The 23,968-nt window shown below is 45.8% G+C and overlaps 1 protein-coding gene across 4 annotated transcripts in view; it reads left to right on the plus strand.

Annotated features, from left to right (window-relative positions):
- The window catches only part of CHD2 (chromodomain helicase DNA binding protein 2), an 80,975-nt gene that overhangs the window by 44,395 nt on the left and 12,612 nt on the right, over positions 1-23,968 (plus strand). For 3 of the 4 annotated variants that reach the window (XM_058155776.1, XM_058155775.1, XM_058155778.1), the window contains 15 exons: positions 520-736; positions 1,861-1,950; positions 4,377-4,567; positions 7,198-7,386; positions 9,113-9,275; positions 10,443-10,595; positions 12,837-12,908; positions 15,785-15,934; positions 17,564-17,712; positions 18,835-18,931; positions 19,640-19,732; positions 20,844-21,017; positions 22,464-22,639; positions 23,035-23,076; positions 23,554-23,693. In XM_058155776.1, the coding sequence (XP_058011759.1) occupies positions 520-736; positions 1,861-1,950; positions 4,377-4,567; positions 7,198-7,386; positions 9,113-9,275; positions 10,443-10,595; positions 12,837-12,908; positions 15,785-15,934; positions 17,564-17,712; positions 18,835-18,931; positions 19,640-19,732; positions 20,844-21,017; positions 22,464-22,639; positions 23,035-23,076; positions 23,554-23,693 (2,096 nt within the window). The remainder of the gene's footprint in view (positions 1-519; positions 737-1,860; positions 1,951-4,376; positions 4,568-7,197; positions 7,387-9,112; positions 9,276-10,442; positions 10,596-12,836; positions 12,909-15,784; positions 15,935-17,563; positions 17,713-18,834; positions 18,932-19,639; positions 19,733-20,843; positions 21,018-22,463; positions 22,640-23,034; positions 23,077-23,553; positions 23,694-23,968) is intronic. The other variant, XM_058155777.1, reaches the window with a different exon arrangement.

Raw genomic sequence — 23,968 nt, forward strand, 5'->3', positions numbered from 1 at the left:
TTGGCCAAGTGTGATTGTCCACACAAGGAATTTATCTGTGGTGCATTACCTCACAGTGTACATATAAACAGCAAATAATAGGTCCCAGGTCATAAATCATAATCATTAATCATAAATTATAAACAACAATTGATAAATCATAAGAAACCAATAGGAGAAGATGGTAGGAAAGAGGAGAAGATGAGAAGTGAGGCAGTGCTGTGGGGACTTAAGTGTTCAGCAGAGTGATAGCACGGGGGGTGGGGGAACTTATCTTTATGCCTGGTTGTTTTGGCATGCAATGCTCTATAGCAGCATCCTGAGGGGAGAAGTTGAAATAGATTATGTCCAGGATGTCAGGGGGCCTGTAGATATTTTCTCAGTCCCCTTTCTGGTTCATACAGTATACAGATCCTCAATGGAAGGCATTGGTGAATATCCTTTTGCTTCTAGATGTTCTCCAGAATTGAAAGGGAAAAGGGAGCTCATTGAAAAACATGGCTATGCTGGCTTGACCCCTTTGCTTGTCTGCTTCCTCAGGAACAACAGTGTCATCCTGGCGGACGAGATGGGCTTGGGGAAGACCATCCAGACTATTTCTTTCCTCTGCTACCTCTTCTATCAGCACCAGCTCTATGGCCCCTTCCTGATCGTGGTGCCCTTGTCAACCCTAACCTCATGGCAGAGGGAGTTTGAGATCTGGGCCCCAGAGGTCAACGTGGTTGTGTACATCGGAGATCAGATGAGCAGGAACGCTGTGCGTAAAACTAGCATCGAGGAAGGGGTTGAATGGGACTAGGACCACCCGTTTATCTTTTTCTACAGTTCTGTGGGGTGAGCTGCAGGGTGCATGACACAGAAATGAAAGTGCCGTTATTGGGAGACAGGGATAGCAAGAAAAGCAAGGCAGGATCTGAAATTCCCACTCAAAACCGTTAGGTTAAAAGTTGTAGAAACCTTTCCTCCTTTGTCCAGTCTGGAGGCGAGCCAATTCACAGATGCGAAGTTGTTATGAGAACCTGGAGCCGAGAAGGTGATAAGAAGCTGTTCTCAGGCGCCGTTTGCTCGATTCCTCGGAGCTGAGACAAAACAGATGGCCCCAAGCTATTCCCTTCCCCCTCCCATTCCCAGGAAGGTACATCAATGTAAAGGAAAGATCAGAAACAGGAAAAAGTTGTAAAGTGGCATCCAGGCCCTCCCCACCAGAATGGCAGCATCCCAATAGGGATCTATGGGCACCTGACATGCTGCCCCCCTAGGAGAAGGAAAACTTCACCTGGAAGAGAAAAGAGAAGAGAAATATAAACAATTAGTTAGGTTTATCTGGGTATTGGGCATGGAAACACTTCAGCAACCTAGGAGACATCTTCTCATGTGTTGGGTAGCTGGCATGCGGAACCGTGCCCAAATTTGCCTGAATGCTCAGATCCACTCTTTGTTTAATCCTGTTGAATCGACTACAGATGACAGTTTCCCCAGGAGATGATAAGAGCCATTATGATACGGTGGTTAGGGTGCAGTATTGCAGGCTAACTCTGATGACTGCCAGGAGTTCGATCTTGACCAGCTCAAGGTTGACTCAGCCTTCCATCCTTCCGAGTCTGGTAAAATGAGGACCCAGATTGTTGGGGGCAAGAGGCTGACTATAAACCGCTTAGAGAGAACTGTAAAGCACTGTGAAGCGGTATATAAATCTATGCACTATTGCTAAACTAAAATCAAATTTCATTTTGGCTTAGTGAATCAGGCTTTTGCATTAAAAAAAAAGAGCTGTTGGATGATTAGGTGGTATAATTAGCTCTGCTGGCTGGGGAATTTTGGGGGGTGAAATCCACACATCTTCAAATTGCCAAACCAACCTATTCATTTATTTTACTTCAGATCCGTGAGTACGAGTGGGTCCACTCTCAGACCAAACGGCTGAAGTTCAACGTGCTGATTACAACCTACGAGATCCTCCTGAAAGACAAGGTGAGTGATGGGCCAAGGCAGCTTCTACTTGGAGGAAAGAGGAACCCTGGCCATCTTCTTTTTTCTGTCTGCCCTAGTGTTTTTGGCTCAGAAAAGGTGGCTGCTACTGGAAGTGAAGATGTTTCAGAAAGTTCTAGATTCTCATAGTTAGTGAGCTGCTTCTGGAGAACTCATCCATTCCCTTGTGGACCGGTCTTTTTTTCTTTTTTCTTTCTTTCTCTCTCTCTCTCTCTCTCTCTCTCTCCTTTCTTCCTTCCTTCCTTCTTTCTTTTTCTTTCTTTCTTTCTCTCTCTCCTTCCTTCCTTCTTTCTTTCTTTCTCTCTCTGTCTCCTTCCCTCCCTCTTTCTTTCTTTCTTTCTTTCTTTCTTTCTTTCTTTCTTTCTCTTTCCTTCCTTCCTCCCTCCCTCCCTCCCTCCCTTCCTTCCTTCCTTCCTTCCTTCTTCCAGACTTTTGCTAACCAGGGATGTTTTGGGAGCATTAAGGTGCAAAAGACAGTGATCGCAATACCATGAATTCAAAGAACTAATATGAATAACATCTGCATTGTATTTGCTCTTAAGGTGTTTGGGCAATTATCTTTTGCTTCCCAAGCTATCTTCAATCTGCTTTAATTCTGCACCACGCTTTAGTGTGTTGTCCAACCATAATTTATTTATTTATTTATTTATTTATTGTTTCAATTTCTATACCGCCCTTCTCCCAAAGGACTCAGGGCGGTTTACAGCCAAAGTAAAGACAATTAGTACAATTTTTAAGACCAGTTTAAAAGGAAAATTTAGAGTTGGTTGAAGAACTTAAAACCAATAAAACCCCTTATTAAAACCCCACTAGGCCAGTCCTGCACTGTGAAACAAAAATGTTTTCAGCTCGCGTCGAAAGGTCCGAAGATCAGGGAGTTGACGGATACCTGGTGGTAACTTGTTCCAGAGGGTTGGTGCCCCCACAGAGAAGGCCCTCCCCCTGGAGGAGGGATTTCATGGGAAGATGTGGGTCTGTCTTCAGCACTCGGTCCAAGAGGTTTCCAAGGACTGTGATGTACACAGAGTGGTGCTGGAGAACTTGAAAACTACAGACCTTGGGTGGGAGGGTGAATTTTCTATATCCTTGACATAAGAAGGAATATTTCCACATAACTTCTTCACAAAATTTTTGGAAAGCAGTAAGCGGCCATGTTGGGCTCATATTTGGGATGCTCCTTCTTCTATGTAGCTTCTTGATAGTAAAAAATATCTGGAGTCAGAGTACTCCTTCCAGAAATATTGTGGTCCCCATAATAGAAGAAACCCTAGATTGCTTGTGGATTTTTGCCAGCCCAGCTAAATATCGCTACCAGGAGAATTTTACCCTGGGTTGAATGTCATTGAATATAGTGTGGCGGCAGCCGAAAAAGCCAGTGTAATCCTAGGCTGCATAAACAGAGGAATAGAATCAAGATCACATGAAGTCCTAGTACCACTTTATAAAGCCTTGGTAAGACCACACTTAGAATACCGCATATGTCTAGTTTAATAAAAAGAAGGACCAGGGGTGACATGATAGCAGTGTTCCAATATCTCAGGAGCTGCCATGAAGAAGAGGGAGTCAAACTATTCTCCAAAGCACCTGAAGGCAGGACAAGAAGCAATGGGTAGAAACTAATCAAGGAGAGAAGCAACTTAGAACTAAGGAGAAATTTCCTGACAGTTAGAACAATTAATGTGGAACAACTTGCCTCCAGAAGTTGTGAATGCTCCAACACTGGAAATTTTAAAGAAAACGTTGGATAACCATCTGTCTGAGATGGTGTAGGGTTTCCTGCCTGGGCAGGGGGTTGGACTAGAAGGCCTCCAAGGTCCCTTCCAACTCTGTTATTATTATTATTACTCTGGAAAGAGGGCAGAGAAGAGCAACAAAGATGATCAGGGGGCTGGAGACTAAAAGAACAGTTTGCCAGAACTGGGGCTGTCTAGTCTAGTGAAAAGAAAGAGTAGGGGAGACATGATAGCAGTGTTTCAATATTTGAGGGGCTTCCACAAAGAAGAGGGGTGGTCAACCTATTTTCCAAAGTACCAGAAGGCAGAACAAGAAGCGATAGATGGAAATTAATGAAGGAGAGAGGAAACCTAGAAGTAAGCAGAATGTTCCTGGCAGTGTGAACAATTAACCAGGTGAACGGCTTGCCTCCAGAAATTGAGGGTGATCCATCACTGGAGGTTTTTCAGAAGAACCTCCCCATTTGTCCCGAATGATATAGGGTCTCTTGCTTGAACTGGAGGTTGGACTTAGAAGACCATCCAAGGTCCCTTCCAACTCTGTTATTCTGTATGTCGTAACCTGTCATACTTGGGACACAGGTGTAAGTTTTCCGGAGTAGATGTAAAAGGAACTTCCCTAAAACGGTTCTACTTCATTGCTCTTTTGTGACCCATCTGGTTTTTCTTCTCTAGGCCGTCCTGGGAAGCATCAACTGGGCCTTCCTTGGCGTTGATGAAGCCCATCGCTTGAAGAATGACGATTCTTTGCTCTACAAGACATTGATTGACTTCAAGTCCAACCACCGCCTGCTGATCACTGGGACGCCCCTTCAGAATTCCCTGAAGGAACTGTGGTCCCTGCTGCAGTTCATCATGCCAGAGAAGTAGGTTGAGTAGGGAAGTAGGTCTTTAGCTACAACAAGGTGCAGCTGCTAAAGCAAAAAGTGGCCTTTACAGTAACAGTGGCCTCTGTGGTTCAGACTGGTAAGACAGTCTGTTATTAACAGCAGCTGCTTGCAATTACTGCCGGTTCAAGTCCCACCAGGCCCAAGGTTGACTCAGCCTTCCATCCTTTATAAGGTAGGTAAAATGAGGACCCAGATTGTTGGGGACAATAAGTTGACTTTGTATATAAATATACAAATAGGATGAAGACTATTGCTAACATAGTGTAAGCCGCCCTGAGTCTTCGGAGAAGGGTGGGATATAAATGCAAATAAATAAATTAAAAAAACAAACAAACAGTAACAGAGTTGGAAGGGACCTTGGAGGTCATCTAGTCCAGCCCCCCTGCTCACGCAGGAGACCTGCACTAGGGATTCGAACCGCCGAACTTTCCGGTTGACTTTAGAGCAAGATTTAGATTTAGAAGCCCAAATTATTATACAGCAATTATCAATGCAAGCCTCATACAAACTTATTTTTTTAAAAAATTCTGTATCTTGTTAGTTTACTGTGGCAAAAAAAGAGCCAGTAATTTTTCAGTAACAAATTTTATTAGGTAACAGACGCACCCACAGAAGCATTTTGCAGTGAATGAAAGCTTTAATTACCATGTGTAAGGATTCCCCTGCAGAGTTTTATCGGTTTTATGGTCTCTTTTCTGAAAATACAATGTTCTTTTCTTGTTTTATTTTTTTACAAATATATAATTATATTTTTTTTTATATCATTTTCCTCTTTTTAATGTCGAAGACTGGCCCAGAGTCTCTAAAGAGCTGGGTGGCCTCCTATGTTAAAATTAAACGATGAAATAAATGAGGCCCCAAAGGTGTTTTGTCCCATTCCTCCTCTGACGGCCGGGTCGGGGAAGTCCGTATCAAGCGTGCCTCTGCAGCTTTGCCAAAGTTCTGTCAGAGTTCTCAGGGCAGGCAGGAGACCAGGATGTGACTTCAGCAATCCAAGTTAGACTTTGCCTGACTCAAAGAATGCCAGAAAGCAGATCCTTTATATAGGCCATGGGGTGTGGCTCCATGACTCAGCACTTATCCAGGCCTGCCCCTCCCTTCCTTTTGCTGACGTCGCCTCTCCACTCTCCGGAAGCGTGGCTCCCTCCAGCCTCCAACTGCCGGTAATTCCAGCTCATGACTGGCTTCACACTCCCCAGGCTCACATGCTGTGGGGGAGGGGCCCAGCTGCTCCGTTTATCCGGGCATGGTGCCAGGACTGGGGGCTGGAGGCATGCCAGGACATTCTTCTGCACTATCAGCGTCCGGCAGGAGACGAGAGGGGCCCGGCTGTGGAGAGGGGGCAAGCGAGGCACAACAAAAGGTGTTTTTTCTTTAAAAGGCAAGAAAGTCCAGTTGCCTCTTGAAAAAAAGAAGCACCTTTGGGACAGCCATGACCTGGATGACTGAGAATCTCCATCGAATCTCCTCATTTATGAGGGCTGCCTGTAGCTGATGTGACATGCTTGTGCCTACCTTGCCAGTAGAAAGGAAGAATGGTCTAGATCTTTGATGGCGAACCTATGGCATGTGTGCCAGGGATGGCACGCAGTGCCTTCTTTGTGGGCACGCAAGCTGTTGCCCCAGTTCAGTTCTGCTGCGCATGCGTGCATGGCTCCTGCTAGTCAGCTGGTGTTGTGTCCTCCCTCGCCTCCGTCCGAGCGATGGCTTAATTAGCCAGCACTTATCAGCTCTGGCAGCAGAATAGCTAGCGTCTGCCAAGAGCCTCCGTTATTTTCCACGACGCTGGTGAGTCACCCAGAAACAAACTTCAGCTCTTAATCAGTGGATTTGCCTGTTACAAAGAGACACAGCAGCTCTCGCTGTCTTTTATATCCTGTGGGGTGTGGCTCCATGACTCAGTACTTCCTGGGCCTGCCCCACCCTTGCTTCTGTTGTTCCCACCTCTCCTGCCTACGAAACCTAGGGTCCAGCCAGGCCTGATTGCCATCAGCTGGGTCTGCAGGCATGGCCTGGGGGGATGGAAGAGTCAGGGGATGGAGGCCTCATTATCTCTTCCACCTGGCCTGCTTCTGGCTCCTGGAGCTGAGCCAGGGAAGCCGGTGCTCCCGAGGTAAGTCCTGACGGCCCTTCCCCCTCACTGTCCAAGTCACTTTCTGGCAGCAGGCCTGGCTCGGGGGGCGCAGACACAACAGCTGGTCTTCGGGTCCCTGCCACGCATGTGCGGAGGGCACTTGTGCATATGCAGGGAGATGGGGACATGCAGGAGGTGTGTGTGCATGCATGGGAGCGGGCGCGCATGCGCGGGGCAGGGCACATGCACGGGGTGCACACTCATTGCATTTTTGGGGGTTTGGGCGCACGCACAAACATTCACACATGCGCACACATGCTTTGGTCACTCGGTCCAGAAAAGGTTAGCCATCACAGGACTAAATGATGCTTAGAACCTGCAAAATTGGCTTTGGAGGTGGGCCTGAGTGGTTCTCATCCTCTCTGTCTCTCTCCTCCTCCCTCCTTCCCTTTCTCTCTTCCCCCACCCCATCTCTCTGCCTCCTCCTCTCTCTCTCTCTTCCCCACCCCCTTGCCCTGTTTGTGGCTGTCAGGTTCGAATCCTGGGAAGACTTTGAAGACGACCATGGCAGAGGACGAGAGAACGGGTACCAGAGCCTGCATAAGGTCCTGGAGCCCTTTCTCCTGCGCAGGGTGAAGAAAGATGTGGAGAAATCCCTCCCAGCCAAAGTGGAGCAGATCCTGCGGGTGGAGATGTCTGCCCTCCAGAAGCAGTATTACAAGTAAGGGTTCTTCTGGTGGCGGGCCAGCAATACTCAGTATGGGCACCACAAGATACCATATTTTTTGGAGTATCAAGACGCAACTTTTTATTACAAGTAAGGGTGAAAATCTGGGTGCGTTTTATACTCCGAATGTAACCCCACCCAGCTTCTCAAACGGAGGTTTCAGAGGCTGAAAGAAGCTTCAGAAAAGAAGCTCTCAAACGGAGCTTCAGAAAAAAAAGCCCCAAACAGAGCTTCAGAGGCTTTTTTTCTGAAGCTCTGTTTTGGAGGCTTTCAGGGGCAAAAAAGTTTTTTCTGAAACAGAGTTTCAGAGGCAGGGAAAAAAAGCAAAAAAAAAGGCAAGGCGCAGAGCTCACAACCAAGGAACCTGTTGCTAAAATTCACCTTTGGGAACAGCTGATTGGGGGTATTCCAGGAGGCCAACCCACCTGTCAATCAGCTTTTTTCTTATTTTCCTCCCCAAAAACTAAGGTGCGTCTTATACTCCGGTGCGCCTTATATTCCGAAAAATATGGCAACTTTTTTTCTTAGGAAAGAAGTAAAACGAGCATGGTGCTTGGATTTCCTGCACACAGGAAGTGGCTGCCCAACCTCCTCCTACTAGTCTCCAACCAATCAGATTCCAAGTGATTCCCTAGCTTAAATGCAACATTGGAGAACAGGAGTCTCCTGTTGCAACTCTGCAGGCGTCTGTGGGCTGGATTTCATTCGAATTGGCCATCATGAGTCACAAAAAGAAGGCCCCTTGGGGGTGATAACCGAATCTCTCTCCTCTCCTCCCCATAAGTGTACATAAGTTAAAAACCGAAGGCAGATTGAGCGAGTACAGGATTATTAAGCCAATGAACACAATATCTTAAAATCGACAGCAGACCTTGGAGAAGGTCTCCTGTTCGAGCACGAGTGTTGTGGCTCCCGCCCCCGAACCTGGCCCCATGCCTGAAAGTGCCTTGGAGCCGGGCCTGCTGCCAGAAAGTGATTTGGACAGTGAGGGGGAAGGGCCATCAGGACTTACCTCGGAAGCACCGGCCTCCTTGGATCAGCTCCAGGAGCCAGAAGCAGGCCAAGCGAAAGAGATAATGAGGCCTCCTTCTCCTGACTCTTCCCCCCCCCCAGGCCACGCCTGCAGACCCAGCTGACAGCAATCAGGCTTGGCTCAATCCCAGGTTTCGTAGGCAGGAGAGAAGAGAACAACAGAAGCAGGGGAGGGGCAGGCCTAGGAAGTGCTGAGTCATGGAGGCACACCCCACAGGATATAAAAGGCAGCTAGAGCTGGTATGTCTCTTTGTATCAGGCAAATCCACGGATTGACTAGAGCTGAAGGTTGTGACTCACCAGCATCTTGGCAGCCAACGAGGGCTCTTGGCAGACACTGGCTCTTTTGTTGCCAGAGCTGATAAGAGCCGGCTAATTAAGCCATCATTCGGACGGAGGCGAGGAGGACATAACAAGGAGGTTGGACTAGAACAGGGGTCTCCAACCTTGGTCCCTTTAAGACTTGCGGACTTCAACTCCCAGATTTCCTCAGCCAGCTTTGCTGGCTGAGGGACTCTGGGAGTTGAAGTCCACAAGTCTTAAAGGGACCAAGGTTGGAGACCCCTGGACTAGAAGACCTCCAAGGTCCCTTCCAACTCTATTACTCTGTATTGGGTATGTGCTGGTTTGCTTTCTTGAAGCCGCCAGAGGAGCTGAAACTGACGTTTGTTATCCGCTGACCCTTCAGATGGATTTTAACAAGGAATTACAAAGCCCTGTCCAAGGGAACACGTGGCAGTACTTCCGGTTTCCTCAATATCGTGATGGAGCTGAAGAAATGTTGCAATCATTGTTACCTGATCAAACCTCCAGAAGAGAATGAGAAGGAAAACAACCAGGAGAGACTCCAGGTAGGTAGAGCTTGGAGAAAAACTTCTGGTAACATCAGCCCTTCCAGGTAAACCAGATGGGGAAACACAACTAGATGAGCTAATTCTACTTTTATTGTAAGGCTACGTTTGCGGAACTTTGCAAGTCTGAATCTTGCAAACTTCCCGCTGCTACTTTGGAGACCATTTTGTGGATCTTTTCTCCTGCCTTGCTAATAGTGGTGGAATTCAATTTTTTTTTTTTTACTACCGGTTTTGTGGGCTTGGCTTGGTGGGCGTGGCAGGGGAAGGATACTGCAAAATCTCCATTCCCTCCCCACTCCTGGGGGAAGGATACTGCAAAATCTCCATTCCTTTCCCACTCCAGGGGAAGGATACTGCAAAATCTCCATTCCCTCCCCACTCCTGGGGAAGGATACTGCAAAATCCCCATTCCTTCCTCACTCCTGGGAGAAAGATATTGCAAAATCCCCATTCCATCCCCACTCCTGGGGGAAGGATACTACAAAATCCCCATTCCCACCCCACTCTGGGGCCAGCCAGGGGTGGTATTTGCCGGTTCTCTGAACTACTGAAAATTTCCACTACCAGTTCTCCAGAACCTGTCAGAAGCTGCTGGATTTCACCCCTGGCTAAAACCTGAATATCAACGAAGAAATTAAGGATTTAGTCAGAGATGAAACTCATAATATTGTTAGGCTGGTTGTGCAGCTAAGCATGACATTCTGGAGAAGAATTGAGGTATAGTTGAGGAATAGATTAAGAAGCCCTGATGCTTAACAGAGCTTCTTAATAAGGCTCCCAAATATCTCAAAGGCTTCAGGTGGTTTCACAGGAACCTGAGATCCAGCCTGAAAGTCAACTTTCTCTTACCTGAATATATCAGATATATTGAACTAGGACTTCCGTTCTCTCCAACCAACATAACCATGCATTTGGAGGGTGGTAGATGATGGAAGATGGTCTATAAAAAATTATTACTGCAAGGAAACAGATATATAACTTGCCTAAGCCAACCTGCCGAGCTCATGAGCAAGTGAACTAGAACAAGGGGTGCCCGCCTTGTATTCATTTTCATTGTTGCTTCTCTTAAGCCACTAAAAACATCATGATGCTCAGTTGCTCAGTCAACTTTGCTCCATCAGGTTTTGAACCACCACCACCTCATGGTCACTCTTGTTTTCTTAGTCTTTAATCAGGAGCAGCGGAAAACTCATCCTTCTGGACAAACTGCTTAGCAGGCTCCGTGCGAGGGGCAACCGAGTCCTCATTTTCTCCCAGATGGTGAGAATGTTGGACATCTTGGCGGAGTATTTGACCATCAAGCACTACCCTTTCCAGGTGACGACCAGGAATTTGATGATAGATAAATAGATAGGTTGACAGACAGATAGCTAGATGGACAGACATGATGGGTGCGTGGGTGGATGGATGAATGATAGATAGATGATAGATAGAAGATTAGATAGATAGATAGATAGATAGATAGATAGATAGATAGATAGATAGATAGACAGACAGACAGACAGACAGACAGACAGACAGACAGACAGACAGACAGACAGATGATAGATGATAGATGATAGATAGGTAAGTAGGTAGGTAGGTAGATAAATAGATAAGACAGACAGACAGATAGATATGGTGGTGGGGCAGCAGGAGGTTTTCAAGTGCATTTTGCCTTATGGTGGACGAGGGAGAAAGACCAGCTTTAAGGGGGATGTTTGCAAATAGTTGAACCATGCAGCCTTTCTGGAGGATCATGGCTACATGGGCAGGGGTTCTACTTTCTATTCTCCCTTGCCAGGCATTGGAAGATACCAGATGGGAAGGCTTTTTTTATTTTCTGCTTAATGAGAAAGATTGTTTTAGTTATCGTTATTGCTTTTAATTTTAGTGGTCCTTGCCTCAGCTCCTGCCAACCTAGCAGTTTGAAAGCATGCAAATGCAATTAGATAAATAGGTACCACTTTAGTGGGAAGTAAGAGCGCTCTGTGACATCATGCTGGCCACATGACTGCAGAAATGTCTTCGGCGCTGGCTCAATGGCCTTGAAACGGAGATGAGCACCAATCCCAGGGGTGAAATGCTACCGGTTCGGACTGGTTCTCCCAAACCGGTAGTTAAAAAATGCTACTGGTTCGGATGAACCAGTATTTGCGATGATCAGCTGTGACGTGCAATTTATATTAGTTAGAATCATCAGATTTCCTGCGTTCTAGTTAATTTAAATCGTGTGGCACAGTGGATTCCCCCCCACCTTCCTGTTCTACTTGCCTTTGCAGACTCGGAAGGCTTGAAAATGTTCCTTTTTTAGCGTTGCGCAGGCGTGCCTCAGCAGAGTCACAGAACCGGTAGCAGACCTCAGAGGATTTCATTGCTGGAGCAGTCCCTATAGTAGGCAACAACTAGCGGAATAAAATCCACACAGATTCCTTTTTTTAATTATTGCTTTTAATGAATAAGAAAAAAATGAAGCAAAACACAAAAACACAAATAGTTTTTAGAAAAAGGAAGAAAACCCAAAACTAATAGCCAGATTGAACAAAGATCAAAACGATGCAACAGTGATAAAACAATAAATTCAAAGGAACTGTAACTTCGAAAAATGCTAATACAGGTAGTCCTCGACTTACAACAGTTCCTTTAGTGACTGAAGTTACATCGCTGAAAAAAGCGACTTATAACCATTTTTCGCGATTGTAGGATCCCCATGGTCACGTGATCAAATTTCAGATGCTTTGCAACTGACTCCTGTTTATGACAAGTCACACTGTCCTGGGATCCTGGGATCCCCTTTGGTGACCTGACAAGCAAAGTCAACGGGGAAATCCGATTCATTTAACAACCTTGTTCCTAATTGAAGGTCTGCGGTGATTCGCTTTGACAGTTGTGGCAAGAAATGTTGTAAAATGGGGGCAGAACTCCCCTTAACAAATGTAAACTCACTTTAATCAGAGAATTGTTGGCCACAGTTGTGACTGTACGTCGACGATTAGCTGTATTAACTTACAGCTCGTTCAGCCCTTTATCATAGGACAGGGGTCTCCAACCTTGGCAACTTTAAACCTGGAGGACTTCAGCTCCCAGAATTCCCCAGCTAGCAAAGCGAGTTGAAGTCCTCCAAGCTTAAAGTTGCCAAGGTTGGAGATCCCTGTCATAGGATGTAATCCATTTTAAGATATCATTTAATCCAGACCCTGGGGAAACGCACTTCGCACACACTTTTCCCTGATCTCTTTTTGTCTCCTCCCTCCCTCTCTCTCCCCCCCGCCCACTCTCTCTTTCTTTCTTTCTTTTTTTTCTTCATAAACCCGCTTAATAGATTATGCCTGGCTTGGCTGTAGGAACCTGGTCTTTCTGCCTCCTGGCCACCATTCCCAGCAGCAGGAACAGCCTGAGTTATTTTTAATCGTGGTTATTTTTAGACTGTTGTCTTGCTCTTAAGCTGAAGGAAACCATTGGGAGGAGAGTTGAGTTTCTGGAGGAGACGTGGAGGGAGGGGGGGTGCCTCTTGGGTGGGTTGGAGGTGAGGTTTACCTTGGGAGATCTCCTGAATCTCTTTGCCATTGTTTTCTGCAGCGCCTGGACGGTTCCATCAAAGGAGAAATCCGGAAACAGGCTCTGGATCATTTCAACGCCGAAGGCTCAGAGGTACGGCTGGAGCTGGCTTGGGTAAACAGGTGGGGGAGGAGGGGCAGGGGCTGCCTAGGAAGGAGGTCACAAGGCGTAGCAAGGGGTGCCTTCTTGGTGGGGTTGAAAGAAGGTGTCGGTTATGTTTCTTTTGACAAAGGCCTGGGGGGATCCGAAGGGTCTGGAGGAGGCTGGCAGGACTGAACAGAGGAAGGAAAAGTTTAGTTTGTACTCAGGAGCCGCTGAAGGACCAAGCTGTAGGTCACAGGAGCTGACTCTCTCTGCTTCTCGCCGCAACGGAAACATGGTTTGCTTAGCCAGCATATCTAGGTCCATGTCCTGAGCTTTTGTTGACATTTCTGCTGGCTGCCTTATTAGGGAGAGAGGGAACATTGGCAACAGAGAAAAAGAGACATCCTGGCCAGTTTTGCTTTGCTTTGGTTTTTTACTCCAAAAAATGGAAATCTCTTGGTACTTTCTGGTCATCTTAACAGGAATAAAGAAAGCGATCTGTGATTTGTTTATAAGGAACAATCCCACTAAGTTTTAGGGCTTCATTTAGGGCTGAAATTTCCAAAGTGATGCAGAGAACTGAAGTCTCTCGTAAAACGACAAAAGCCAACGGGTCGAATTAGCATGTAGATTACGGGGAAATTACATTTTGAAGCAACCTATGGTTAGTGTTTGACTCGCGGCACAATAGGGGTGGGAGGGCAGAATTTCCGTTGCCGACAAGGCAGTTGTTTAAGTGAGCCTTGCACAATCTTAGGAACTTTTTGCCATGGTGGTTAAGCAAATCACACGGTTGTTAAGTGAATCCGGTTTCCCCCAATGACTTTGCTTTCGGAAGCCATCTGGGAAGGTCGCAGGTGAGTTCGGGATGCTGCAGCTGTCATAAATACAGGCCAGCTCCCAAGGGCCTAAATTTTGAACACACGATCATTGGGATGCTACAAGGGTTGTAAGTGTGTAAATGTTGGTTCTAAGTCACTTTTTTCATGATAACGTTGACCGGTCGCTAAATGAATGATTGTAAGTCAAGAACTACTTCTAAAGGTAGTCCTCGACTTAGAGCAGTTCATTTAGTGACTGGTCAAAGTTACAACAGCACGAAAAAAGTGATTTAGGACCGGGGGTCAAATGCTCCCGGTTCGGATCGGATCACCCAATCTGGTAGTGATGGCAGCGGGTGGTTCGTAGAACCGGTAGCAGAAATCCCTGCCCCCCACCCCCCTCATGCCCGGCTGAGCCACACAATCATCAGACATTTTTTTTTTTACTTTTAAAAGCATTTTTTCTTTGGCCGAAAAAAATGCTTTTAAAAGTAAAAAAAACAAAGCCTCTGATGATCGCGCGGCTCAGCTGGGATCATCAGAGGAGCCTTTTAAAACCATTTTTTTTCTACAATCTTTGGCCGAAGAGATTGTAGAAAAAATTCTTTTAAAAGGCTCCTCTGGCGATTTCAGCTGAGTTGCCCGATCGTTCAAGGCTTTTTTTTTTTTTTTTTAAAGCATTTTTTTTTTGCCTTTAAAAGAAAAAAAAGCCTCTGACGATCAAGCAACTCAGCTGGGATCGCCAGAGGAGCCTTTTAAAAGCATTTTTTCTAAAAACTCTTCGGCAAAGAGGTTGTAGAAAAAAATGCTTTTAAAAGTTAAAAAAAAAAAAAGTTGGCCATGCCCACCCAGTCACATTACCCCACACACACACCAAGTCACGCCCACAGAACCAGTAGTAACAAATTTTACACTTTACCCCTGCTTAGGACCGTTTTCCACACTTAAATGACCATGGTAGCATCCACTGTTCCCTCTAAACTGCGCGCGTGCGCAAATGCGCACTGCTGACACGGTCTCCGCGCACAGAAAATCTGTGCTGCGCAGCTAATCAACGCCTGTCAAATGACGTTGATTAGCTGCAAGACAGATTCGGCTAGCTAAAAGTTTTAGCTAGCCGAATCTGTTTGATTCTTTTAATAAATCATGTGACTTGAATGGATGGATTTAATAAATGAATAAATAATAATAATAATAATAATAATAATAATAATAATAATAATAATAATAATAATAATAATAATAATAATAATAATAATAATAATAATAATAATAATAATAATAATAATAATAATAATAATAATAATAATAAATGAATGGATTTAATAAATCATGTGACTTGAATGGATGCGATGCTGGCATGACCCGCACGTCTGATGTTGCTCACAGTGGTCCAAGGGACCGCTCAGGGAGTTAGTGTGCTTGCTCAGACTCGTGAAAAATTAGAGGGAACATTGGTAGCATCCCCATGATCACGTGATCAAAATTCAGACACTTGGCAGTTGCTTCATACTTACAACGGTTGCCAATGTCCTGGAGTCACATGATCCCTTTTGGCGACCTTCTGACCAGCAAAATCAATGAGGAAGGCAGATTCACTGAACAATCGTGTTATGTAACTTAATAACTACAGTGATTCACTTAACGGATGTGGAAATAAAGGTCGTAAAATGGCACAAAATTGACTTAACAAACATCTCAACATTGGACTCCATTGTGGTCATAATTTGAGGACTACCTCTGTAGGCGTTGCATAACAGAGACGTGTTTCTGAGGAGGTATCTTCTTATTCCTATTTTAATGTAACATTTTGGACGGGAGACCAGGCTCCCCTGCTCTGTCCGTAAACTACTACAGGTAGTTCTCGACTGAGCCCAAAATTTACGATGCTAAGCGAGACAGTTGTTAAGTGAGCTTTGCCCCCCATTTTACCACCTTTCTTGCCACGTTTGTTGCCCCCCCCCCACCACTCTTGCCACCTGACCGGTCCTTTGCTGACTCTCCTTCTGGACCTATTCAAACGCAGACCTCAATGTGTGTTTCCTTTCATCACATGTCCCTTAGGACTTCTGCTTTCTACTCTCCACGCGTGCTGGCGGCCTGGGGATCAACTTGGCATCAGCTGACACAGTGGTGATCTTTGATTCCGACTGGAACCCCCAGAATGACCTACAGGCCCAAGCTCGAGCTCACCGGATTGGGCAAAAGAAACAAGTTAGTGAGAAACTTTCTCTTCCTTTAAGGTCTTTTGCAGTTGGGGCTGGACTTCAGTTCCTAGCAAGGGGGATTGGGGATTCTGGGACCCAACATTCAGGGCATCCGAAAGGAGTCAGAAATAGGGAAATTTCGTTAACAAGCCAGATGGTAGCAATCTGGAAATTAATTCCTTCTCAGTTGCTTTGTCTTCTCTGGCTACAAGAAACAAAGGGAGAAATTAATTTCCAGGCAGGTACTATCTGGCTGTTAACTAGATGACCCTATTCTTTCAGATCCCCTGAACGTTGCAAGGGCTAAGTATTATGATTATTTATTCAATTTTTATCCTGCCTTTATTACTTTTATAATTAGTTCCAGGCAGGGAACATACTTAATACTCCTCCTGTTTTTCCTACAACAACTCTGTGAGGTTGGTTGGGCTGAGAAGGAGTGACTGGGCCCAAGTCATCCAGCCGGCTTTCATGCCTAAGGCGGGACTAGAAATCCAGTCTGCTGGTTTCTAGGCCAACATCTGAAGCATAGACCAGATTGGCTATCTGCCATGTCAATTGACTCTTACCTCACTAAAAATGGGATTTAGAACTTGGAACCCAGGGATGAAGGCAGGGGAGGGGGGGGGCTTCCTATTGGTCTGCTTGAGTAGCCCCTGCCAGTTGAGCTTCACTTATTATTAAGGATTGTGGGAACTGAGCAATTTGAATTTGGCCAAATTGTGGAGCAGCCATACTGTATTTTTCGGAGTATAAGATGCTCCGGACTATAAGGCGCACCTACATTTTTTGTGGAGGATCAAGAAAAAAAAAATCTGCCTCTGCCTCCCAGCAATTTGCCTCCTTGCAGCAAACAGCAAAGGCCAAAAATGGGGCGCCTGGAGGCGGCAATCAGCTATGGCAATCCCTGCAGCCTGAAACAGCTGATGGTCAGGAGGCCGATCTGACTGACAGTCAGCTGCTTGTGCTAATCAGGCTGTGCTGAAACTGAAACCGGCTGTTTACTGTTTGCTGTAAGGAGGCAAATTGCTGGAAGGCAGAGGCCAAAGGGTGGGGGCCGGCGGGTGGGCAGGGCTATATTTGGATGTATAAGTCGCACCCAAATTTCCACCTTCTTTTAGGGGGAAAAAGTGTGTCTTATCCTCTGAAAAATACGGTTACAGGTGGCTCTTCCTCAGTTGGCCCAGTTCATTTCAGGTTTTCAGATCCAAATTCTGGTTATTTGTTACATTGTTTTTTGAAATAGTGGACAGCAAAGTTAAATAATATAAGTAGAGGGAATTTGGCGGGGGGTGGGGGTGGCGGTGGTGGTGGGGGGTTGGTAGTTAGATATTCGGAAGTTCTCCTAAAGGGGCTGCCTTGGTAGACACAGCTGAAAACGAGACATCTACTTCCCCAAAGGTAAATAATCCTGGTAGGATAACTTCTATTTTTGTTGTAAGGTATTAGAAGCCGGTAGCTTTAGGTTTACAGCATGTTGATCCTTGATACCTGTCCCTTCCTGGTCCTTTTAAAAGGTCAGGTGAATTATTGAACTAGGGACAGATCCAAGAGAGATTTCTGTGCCTCACCTTGGCTGCACCAGGGATAAAAAGCTACCTATATAGCTATTTCACGCATCCCCTGGATTCTGCAGGTAAATATCTATCGCTTGGTTACAAAGGGAACAGTAGAAGAGGAGATTATAGAAAGAGCGAAGAAGAAGATGGTGCTGGACCATCTCGTGATACAACGGATGGACACCACAGGCCGGACAGTTTTGGACAACAGCTCTGATAGATCCAAGTAAGGAGATGGAACTTCTGGTCTGCTGATCAAGATGGCTGTTTGAATGTTAATCTGGGAAGGTGATAAGACTTAGTTTTAATTGGGCTGAGGGATCCTTTCTGCCAGTAGATTCTGAAACTTTCTTCAGCTTAGCAGGCAATACCGACCAAGTGATTAGCATCAATCCCCATTTTGAAAGTTTGATGAGATAAAATGAGCTGGTTATATTTGTCAGCCAGACGTGGTCATTGATAGCTAAATACATGCTTTATGCTAAGGTTGCTAACTGTCCTTTTTTAAGACAAACAGTTCATTTGCAACATTGATTTTAAAAAGACAAGAAGAATGATTTTAGCTACTCAGAATTACAAATTGCCAAGTTTCTTCAGCTCAAAAGAGATTAGGAGTTGAATGGGACTTCTTATCAAAGGATAAGTAGTACAATAGAATAGAATTCTTTTTTTATTGGCCAGGTGTGATTGGACACAAAAGGAATTTGTCTTGGTGCATATGCTCTCTGTGTACATAAAAGAAAAGATATGTTCATCAAGAATCATAAAGTACAACGCTTATTGATAGTCATAGGCTACAAATAAGCAATCGGAAAACAATATAAATTGTATGGATGCAAGCAACAAAGTTACAGTCATATAATCATAAGTGAGAGGAGATGGGTGATGGGAACGATAAGAAGATTAATAGTAGTGCAAATTTAGTAAATAGTTTGGCAGTGTTGAGGGAATTATTTGTTTAGCAGAGTGATGGCGTTCGGGAAAAAACTGTTCTTGTGTCTAGTTGTTCTGGTGTGCAGTGCTCTATAGCGTCGTTTTGAGGGTAGGAGTTGAAACAGTTTATGTCCAGGATGCGAGGGGTCTGTAAATATTTTCACAGCCTTCTTTTTGACTCGTGCAGTATACAGGTCCTCAATGGAAGGCAGCGTGATAGCCATTGTTTTTTCTGCCATTCTAATTATCCTCTGAAGTCTGTGTTTGTCATGTTGGGTTGCAGAACCAAAACAAAACAAAACAAAACAAAACGAACTAGATTATTTGAGATCTGGAAAAGTGAGCTAAGATGTGATCCAAGGACTTGTAAACTGGAAACCTTTGTGCAAGCCAATGGCCTCATGTTTTTCTCTAGTACAAACCCATTCAACAAGGAAGAGCTGACCGCCATCTTGAAGTTTGGAGCCGAAGACCTTTTTAAAGAAGCGGAAGGGGAAGAATCTGAACCACAGGTGAGTTTTCTGATCCATATTTCTGGGTGGAGATTACCTTGACATCTTCTTGGGATGTCATTTGAAATTGTCAAAGATTGTCGTGTCCCACTCCTCCGCTGACGGCTGGGTCAGGGAAATCCGAATCAGGCTTGCCTCTGCAGCTCTGCCCAAAGTCCTAGCAAAGTCCTCAGAGCAGGCAGGAGACCAGTAAGTGACTTCAGCAAGATAAGTTCGACTTTTGCCTGACTCAGAGACTGCCAGAAAGTAGATCCTTTATATAGGCCATGGGGTGTGGCTCCATGACTCAGCACTCATTAAGGCCTGCCCCTCCCTTCCTTCTGTTGCCTCCGCCTCTCCAATCTTCTGATGCGAGGATTACTCCAATCAGCTGTTGTTGGGAGTAAACCCTCCTCAGGCTCACCTGCTGTGGAGGAGGGGGAGGGGTCTAGCTGCTCCGTTTGCCTGGGCATGGAGTCAGGCCTGGGGCAGGGAGATGCTCCTTCTTCTGCAGTTTGTGTGGGCATGGAGCCAGGACTTGGGCCGGGAGGCATACATTCCTCAGTGTTCGGGAGCAGGTAAGAAGGCCCCGGCTGCTCTGAGGGCGGGCAAGACACAACAAAGATTTAACTCAATCCAATTCCTTTCCATATCAGAACTTCAGAAGGACAAAATATTAAATATTTCATATTGGTGTGTGTCTGATTGCACTCTTGCCTCTGCTTCTAGGAAATGGACATTGAGGAAATCTTACGCCTGGCTGAGACACGAGAGAATGAACCATCCACAAGTGCAACCGACGAACTGCTTTCACAGTTTAAGGTACAGGCCCAGAAAAGGCGCATCAAAAGTTTCAGAATTCAGAATAGCATTATCAATACAATTAAAGGGAGTTGTGTGGTGGCTTAGAGGTGAAGACACTCGCCTCCCATTCAGAAAGATGAAAATTCAATCCTAGGTGACAACTTGAAAAATGCTCAAATATTGCCATCCAATAAGCTACACATTAGGTGGCAGTAAACTGTAAGTGACAGAAGAGGAAATTAATGGGCTTGGTATGAAGTCCCTTCATAATCATAAATCTTACTTGTGTATAATTGAAATGGAGATACAGTGACACAAAGTTCTTCTACCCCAGATCTTGGGGGGATCCACAGCTAACAAAGTCAACACGTTTAGATAGAAACATGAAACTAACAGCTCAGATTTTTTGATCTTCTGGAAACAACTCCAGTTAAACAACTGAAGAGCTAGCTGAGATAGGAAGATTCCTGTACCACAATTTTGAGGAGGAAATCTCAGAGCTGGAAGGAGTTTCTAAGGCCATAATCATTAAGCAAGGAAGGAAAGTGGGGCAGAAGAAGAAGAAGGAGAAGAAGAAGAGGAGGAGGAGGAGGAGGAGGAGGGAGAAGGAGAAGGAGAAGGAGAAGGAGAAGGAGAAGGAGAAGGAGAAGGAGAAGGAGAAGGAGAAGAAGAAATAGCACCGACTGTGGAAGGATGGAAAGCTGAGTCAAGGTTGAGACTAGTGAGACGTGACCTGCTGGCAGTCAGCAGAAATAGCCTGCAATATTGCATTCTAACCACTGTGCTGCCACGGCAGAAGCATCTCCATTGGCCAATTTGTCTCTGGTGCATAAGCTCTCAGTGTACATACAAACAATAAGATACCAATAGGAGAAGTAGTCGGAAAGATGAGGAGGATAACAGCAATACAGCCTCCCTACTTGGATAAATGCCCTTAGACACAAGACAGTTCTGTGGTAGTTTGGTGTTCAGCAGAATGATGGCAGGAGGGAAAAAGCTGTTTTTGTTTCTAGTTGTTTTGGCACGCAGTGCCCTATAGTGGCGCCCTGAGGGAAGGAGTTGAAACAATTTATGTCCAGGATGTGATATGGAAGCCCGGTATAGAAAGCCTTGTTGTTTCTCCTCTCAGGTAGCAAATTTTGCTACAACGGAAGAGGAAGAAGCCGAGGCGGAAGAGAAATCTCAGAAGGAGTGGGAAAACATCATTCCTGAGGAACAGAGGAAGAAAGTGGAAGAAGAGGAACGGCAGAAGGAACTCGAAGAGATATACATGTTGCCAAGGATTCGCAGCTCAGCCAAAAAGGTAGTTTTTGTAGTGTAAGACCCATAACAGGAGTCATTGCACCTTATCCTGCATGAACCCCCCCCCCTTCAAAACAATAGCAGTAGATGGAGGACTTTCACATGTGGATGGTTCTGCTGGAGATACAATAGATGTTTAGCTTTGCAGAAGGGTAAATTCACACTTTAGTTGGTGTTGAGAAACACCGAGCATGTTCTTGGGCACCCACAGGCTCAAGACTATGGATGCAGGGGTGAAATTAAAAAATTTCCCCTACCGGTTCTGTGGGCGTGGCTTGTTGGGGGAGGTCATGTGACTGGGTGGGCGTGGCCAACTCGACATCACTCACATCGAGGGGCTCTTCACCGGCCCCTCCCTTCCCAGCCACTCCTTGTCGTGAATGGCAGGAAAATGGGGAGGGGAATATTCCTGCCTACCATCCTTCCCTTAGTCTATGCTGAGACTGAGGAATGGATGACAGGCAGGAAAATCCCCTTCCCCATTTTCCCGCCTTTCACAAAAAAACGGCTCCATTCCAGCTGCTCCCCTCCCCCCCCAGTCCCCCTCCCTCCTGGGGACTACCTTAAAAGGGACAGGCTGCAGCAGCTCTGTTGTGAATGGAGGGAGAAAAATTAGCATTCTCTCTGCTGCATTTAACATTGAATTCTGTGGCTAACTTTTCTCCCTCCATTCTCAATGGAGCTGCTGCTCCCTTTATGGTTCCCTCCTGGCCCCCTCCCACCTGGGGGCTACCTTAAAGGGACAGGCTGCAGCAGCTTCGTTGTGAATGGAGGGAGAAAAGTTAGCATCCTCTCTGCTGCATTTATCATTGAATTCTGTGGAATATCAAGCGGCCAGAAGAGGTGAGTGGCGACCGACCAGGCGTGGGTGGGGTCAAGGAGGGGTAATTACTACTGGTTCAGCGAACTGATGCCCATAATCCCTAGCGGTTCGTCCGAACCGATAGGATTTCACCCCTGTATGGGTGGCATTGTGAAACTCCAGCTTTGTTCCTTAGATCTCTCATCCCTTCATGGAGCATTGAGTGTTTGGGGTGCTAAGTACAGGTAGTACTTTACTTACGACCACAATTGAGCCCAGAATTTATGTTGCTAAAGTGAGAAACTTGTCGAGGGAGCTCCGCCCCATTTTACGACTTTTCTTGCTACATTTCTTGTAGCAGTGAAGTTAGTAACAATCTGACAAAAGTGGAAACCACATGACCCCGGGACACTGCAACTGTCATAAGAACATGCCAGTTGCCAAGCGTCTTGACTGTAAGTCAGATGGCCAAGAGGATGCTGCAACGGTGATAAGGGTGAAGAACGGTCGTTAAATCCCTTTCCGGTGGCCTTGTAGCTTTGAACGGTCACTAAACGAGCTGTTGTAAGTCGAAGACCACTTGGAGTTAAACAGCCTCTGGCAAAGAGGATCTCTCTAAGCCTGGCCTTTTTCTGGCCCCGACAGGCTCAGCCCAATGATAGCGATTCGGACGTTGAAATAAAGAGAAAGCTCCAGAGGTCTTCTGGCTCAGATACCGAGACAGAGGACTCTGATGATGACAAAAGGCCCAAACGCAGAGGGCGGCCTCGCAGCGTTCGGAAGGACACAGTGGAAGGATTTACAGACACTGAAATCAGAAGGTTGGCACCTGGGGAGAAAGCCGGGCGTTCCTCTGGACCGGTTTTTCATCATTTGCCAGAGCTAAAATGAACTGGAGAGAGTGGGAGGGTACCCAGCCTACCTCCCAGGGAGGTAGTAAATATGGTGGGACGAAAGGAGGGGAGATGACTCCAGCCATCTTGAGCATCCAGCGCAAAGGAAGAAAATGATTGTAAGAAAGCTTCTGCGGCCTTCCTTGGCTTAACCTGGGTTTGTAAATTTGGGGGAAACTTGAGAATTATAGTCGGGGCACATCTGGAGGGGGTTAAATTTAGGAGGGATGGGACCAGAACCACAAGCAGAGGGGGGGGGGGGAAATGGAGACCTTTAGCAAACCTCTCTAACGGTTGTTGCTCTTCCTGTTTAAATTCCACAGATTTATCAAGGCGTACAAGAAGTTTGGTGTTCCTTTAGAGCGGTGAGTGACAGATTACAGAGAACGTGCAGTCCACACAAATCATAACTGTAATTTGCTTTCACAATGTGATTTTTTGTTTTCTTTTAATCATTAATCACCATGAGCCACGGTGACGCAGTGGTTAAGAGTGCAGTACTGCAGGCTACGTCTGCTGACTGCTGGCTGCCTGCAATTTGGGCAGTTCGAATCTCACCAGGCTCAAGGTTGACTCAGCCTTCCATCCTTCCGAGGTTGGTAAAATGAGGAGCCAGATTGTTGGGGGCCAGAGGTTGACTCTGTAAACAGCTTAGAGAGGGCTGTAAAGCACTGTGAACCAGTATATAAGTCTAAGTGCTATTGCTATTTTCTGGTAGCTATTCTAAGTCCATTCATTTTCTGGAAGTGCTTTAAAATAATGTCCGATTTGTGGGTGTGTTGAAGGGAGATTCAAAGGTTTGCTGTAGAGCACCTTTTATTATATTCCATCTCCTTTTTCAGACTGGAATGCCTCGCTCGGGATGCCGAACTGGTAGAGAAATCGATAGCTGATCTGAAACGTTTGGGAGAACTTCTCCATAACAGTTGTGCTTCAGCCATGCAGGAGTATGAAGAGCACCTGAAGGAAAACCCAACTGAAAGTGAGGAAAGGGGCTTTCTGTGATGGGAAAAGGTTGGTGGCCAATCCAGGGACCTGGCTCAGAATCCAGGGTTAGGAGCCTGTGCCTCCAGATAAAGAAAGTTGGCATCGTATGAAGAATTCATGCTTAAGAAGAATTGAACTCTGCAACTATGCTGTTTATACTCACATAATTGGTTCGGTATTTGCTTCATCGATCTTCCCCAGTGATTTCTCGGTTTCCATTTTTTCACTTCCCGTCAAACTAACCTACGAAAATTTCTATGGAGATTCTCA

The sequence above is a fragment of the Ahaetulla prasina genome, chromosome 13 (genome assembly GCF_028640845.1).
Source record: "Ahaetulla prasina isolate Xishuangbanna chromosome 13, ASM2864084v1, whole genome shotgun sequence".
Taxonomy (NCBI): Eukaryota; Metazoa; Chordata; class Lepidosauria; order Squamata; family Colubridae; genus Ahaetulla; species Ahaetulla prasina.